Source organism: Triticum dicoccoides, unplaced genomic scaffold (assembly GCF_002162155.2).
Source record: "Triticum dicoccoides isolate Atlit2015 ecotype Zavitan unplaced genomic scaffold, WEW_v2.0 scaffold225218, whole genome shotgun sequence".
Classification (NCBI taxonomy): domain Eukaryota; kingdom Viridiplantae; phylum Streptophyta; class Magnoliopsida; order Poales; family Poaceae; genus Triticum; species Triticum dicoccoides.
Window position 1 is genome coordinate 1 of NW_021243666.1, and position 4,640 is coordinate 4,640.

The 4,640-nt window shown below is 41.7% G+C and overlaps 1 protein-coding gene across 1 annotated transcript; it reads right to left on the reverse strand.

The window, feature by feature from the left end:
• Positions 1-3: 3 nt before the first annotated feature.
• Positions 4-2,264, reverse strand: LOC119345319 (wall-associated receptor kinase 3-like; the record flags this gene model as incomplete). The annotated part of the gene is made up of 3 exons (XM_037615444.1): positions 1,274-2,264; positions 1,016-1,180; positions 4-245 (listed from the first exon to the last, which is right to left on the reverse strand). Coding segments are annotated over exons 1-3 (1,398 nt in total), but the record flags the coding sequence as incomplete, so codon positions are not given.
• Positions 2,265-4,640: the final 2,376 nt, after the last annotated feature.

Genomic DNA, 4,640 nt, shown 5'->3' on the forward strand with positions numbered 1-4,640 from the left:
CTTTATTGCAACTAATTTATTGTCAAGAAGGCCCTTGTAAACTTCACCAAAGTAACCTTTTCCAATTAAGTTACTACTCCTCAAAATTGGCTTGAGCTCCCCCTTTTTGAAAAGTTTAATGACATCTGCCTTCTCTAATGTAGGGCCACCATTCTTTTTGTAGAATTCTTTCGTCTTCTTTTTCTCTTTGTGAAGAATAATAAGAAATGATAGAACAGCCATGAGAAGAATACCGCCAATGGCACCTTGATGGACAAGAAACAAACTTGATTAGTACATATCACTAAGTTCGCATTTACAAATCTATCAGGTATGTTTAACATAATAAGTAAAAGGTTTCATTAGTTGATCTACTAAGAATCTAAAACAAGTTCCCACTAGAATTTCAGAAGAAAAATGGATCTAAATCAAGAATGGAAGGGGTTGAAACTCGGAGGGAAGTGTGCAGAAGATAATGGAAGCATGTACAGATTTTGTAAATTTTGACGAAGCTTACGGAAAAAATATCAACATCTATATGCTGTATTAATACGGATTCATCATAAATTATATTTTCATATAATATATATTTGGTATTGTAAATGTTATATTTTTTGGAATTTTTGTCTATAAACTTGGTGAAAATTTACAAAGTTTGACGTTGGAGAAAAAATTATGTGCTCTATAATTTGGTAAGGCAGGAGTAGCTCATACATTGCAGTCAGGTTATTTGTAGAAATTAAGCAGTATCCATCAAGTGATGTACACGCAGTGCACCTATCCAATACATGTTTCTATTTGCATACGGAATCAAGCTCCTTGTTGAAAACCATAACAGAAGGTGAATGATCTAGGTGACACAAATTTTGGTTTATAGTTTGGACTTCAGATCAACGTTTTTGGTGATGTGGCACACCCAAAGGGTTTTGATTCTAATAGAGAAGATTGTCACACGGGGTGCTGTGTACTGATGCGTACATAGTTACATGCATGTACACGCACATACAGTGGAGTTCAGTAGTAGCTTAGTACTTACCCACAGCCGCCTTGGCCGCTGGAGTGAATATATCTGAGCAGGTTCCCGCTTTGCCGTCGCCTTTCATTCCGAACTTGCACGGACAGTCATAACCTCCGAGCCTGTTTTTGCAGATCCCATCATTTGAGCAGCGATACACATGCGGGAGCTTGCATTCATCAATATCTGAAGCATCAACACTTCCGGGAGTTAACCAATGAGTTCAGCAATGATGTATATGTATGTCCCATGTATTTATGCATGCATGCATGTATGTACCTTGGCATCCGTGAGTGACGTAAGGGTTGCCAGCGTAATGGTCCCAGCACTTGCAGATATAGCCAGGAGTATGTGTTGAGTTGGCGCAAGAGCTGTTGCCGCTGATGCAGGCGTAGTCCGGAGGGGGTGGCTGTCCCTTGGCCGGACACGAAGTGTTCCCGGCGGCGAAATCGAGCGCGATTTGGACGCCCCGGGGGAACCTCTTAAGTAGCGTCCTATTGCCCATGTCTGGTGTAGACAAGTTGTACCATGACTTGTCCACCAGCATGGCATAGGAGCACGGATAGTCTTCCCACCGCTTGTTGGGGACCTCACCATTAATCGAAAAGCTTAACAAACTGCCTAGGTTGTTGTCCGGCGTGATGGTTGTCTCGCAGCAGCCCCTCCCCGTGCACGACCCGTTGGTCGGGGTCACCCTTGGCAAAAGATTTCGTGCACGAGCACTGCAAGGGAACATGACTGTAAACGGCCACCTCAGCGGAACGTAGATGAAAGTCACGAAAGCATCGGCTATCCAGCCGACGCCGACGAGAATATTACGCGTTGCCGACACGGTGAACAGGGTGTTGCGGAAGTCAATAGTGTGGACCACGGAGAAGGTCCTGTTGAGATTTGTGCTGCAGAGGTACGACACCGGGGCGTACACCCGTGCCTTGCTTGTGGCGACTGATATGCTCACAAGCTCGATCAACCAGAAGGACCAATCGCTACCGTTGTGGGAGTCGAGCGGCGATGACGACATCCTGATTATTCTACTTTCACCATCAAGGAAGGCGCGAGGGGGATAGGAGGAGTCCTTGCACAAGACCTCGAAGCAATGGCGGAAGCAGCCGGGGCCAATGCCGAAAGGGAAGGGGATGCTGATGTCGCCGCACTTGTCACGGCAACCTTGCTGCTGCTCAACCGCGGCGGCGAGGATGACTAGTTGGATTACTGGCAACAACAGCAGCAGTAGTGGGTGGGAATAGGATTGCGAACTGGGCGTGGTCATGGTGCTCTACTCTACTATTCTATTGGGCCTGGATGCAAGGTGAGCACCTTCCCTCCCTCCTTGATGCAAGGCGCTCTCCTCTATCGGGTATGGATGCAAAGGAATCGACTTACTTAGGCTGCACACCCTCCGTCTCTTAATATATATATAGACGGGATGACAAGTAAATGGGAAGAAATCATGGATGTAGATGCTTTTGAAGTTTGTGCGCTTGCAAGTTTTTAGTTTTTCTTTCTTTGCATTTTTATTTGCAGGTAGCATTTTGCTGTCACTATGGATACATCAAACATATTTTTTCTTTGGATTTTCTTGGCATTTAAATAAGTTATTTTTGGCACGCGGGAGCATGTGCTCATGGGAGTCAAATTGAATTTCCGATTGTCCCCACGCCAACATCTTTCCTCCTAGAAAAACAAGAATCAAGGAAGTACGGGGCACATGTTGCCGTGCCATTTGAATAAAGACAACCTGGTGGTGGAGGGTATGCTTGTACACGAGTTTCTATATCTAAATTTCTCATATGTAGTACACAAAAAAGGTAGGCATGATGTTTGAACCTAAATTGCCATAAACAAAAATCGAGATTTGACATTGCACGAGAAACGAAACTCACCATAACTTAAAATAGGGAGAAAAAGGTAGCAATGATCTTTGTACCGAAGTAGCATGCATGCTTTGCTTAATATAAAATTGACATGTGTTAAGTAATAAAATTGTCATAATTTAGTTAATAAATGTGCCATATCTTATGTAATAAATTGCCATGCTGTAATTAATAAAATTGTCATGCTTTTATTAATAAAATTTCCATGACCTATGTAAATAACATTGCCATGCTCTCTATAATAAATCTACGATATATCAAGCATTTTATATGTAGAGAAACTATCATAAAAAAGTTTCCATGATTCTACAAGGGTTAATGTATCACAGGACTACGGACTTCATTAAAAATGGATAATACGCAAAAAACATGACTAAGCTAAAACGTAAATTACCTACAAAAAGCCATGCAAATGTGTGTAAAATGTAAATGACCACTCATGAAAACATGGTACCATGGCAAGATATAGGAAAAGTTTGACATGTACAATATGGCAAGATATATGATGCCAACTCTCTGTGCAATACTCATGTAGGATGCCAACTCGAACATGTTTTTCATCACCACGAAGGTGATGCCGACGATGCTCGCAAACATCAATCTGGGACCAGTTGTTCGTGGCAGACAGAAGTAGTATTGCGACCAATAAGTAACTACTCCCTCCGTTCGGAATTACTTGTCTCGAAAATGGATGTATCGAGAACTAAATACATCTAGATACATCCATTTCTGCGACAAGTAATTCCGAACGGAGGGAGTATAATAAAGCGGGAAGCATTCCCCTTCTCCTTCTTTTGACTTTTTTTAACTTCTACTATTCAATTACATATAGCAGTACTGAACGGCGGTATTAACCAAGTTCTACTATTCAATTACATAGCATTAGTGATCAGTTGGGTTATACAGCAATTACGTATGAATTGTACCCCGTGCGTGAACAGTGTCTAGCGGTTAATGGTACCCTCGTGTGAACAATGTTTCTGAAGAAAAAAATACACCCTCTGTTAAAAAAAGCTAGCTTCTTTTACATATCATTTTTATCCTCCTCCATCCTCGTGGCCTTATATAGTGGTTTAAGATTTTTTTTTTAAATCTACCCACCATTTCTCTTCAACGGCGTACCGATGCAGAGTTGCCTCAACTGTCTCACTATCCTTTGCGGTGATGGTGTTGGCGAGGCACAAAATAGTAGACCAAAACTGTAAATTTGCATGAATAGTAACCCGTGAAAAAATAAGTCCTTGACCAATTACAATTCTTTTTTACAACACGACATCAGTGAACAGTGCACCAAAAATTACGGGAACAAAAACGAGAATAGTAACGAAATAAACGAGAATAGTACTCGCTCACCGAGAGTCCGAGGACACTGATTCTTGCAAAGCACTGTGCCAGGTGACATGGGGAGAAGGCCCTTTTTGGAGTTCTCCATGTTGAACCTTTTCAACACCTTGTCAATGTACGTGCTTTGGCTAAGCGATATCAGGCGTTTTGATCTATCTCTATAGATTCTGATGCCCAATACATATGCCTCTTCACCTAAGTCTTTCCTTGAAAAACTTTTCTTCAATGAGTCTTTTATTTCGCTAAGGAAATTCACATCATTTCCAATTAATAATATGGCATCCACATACAAGATTAGAAATGCTTTTGCGCTCCCACTAAACTTCTTGTAAACACAAGATTCTTCGTCATTCCTGATGAAGCCAAATTCTTTGACCACTTCATCAATACGAATGTTCCAGCTCCTTGACGCTTGCTTCAGACCATAA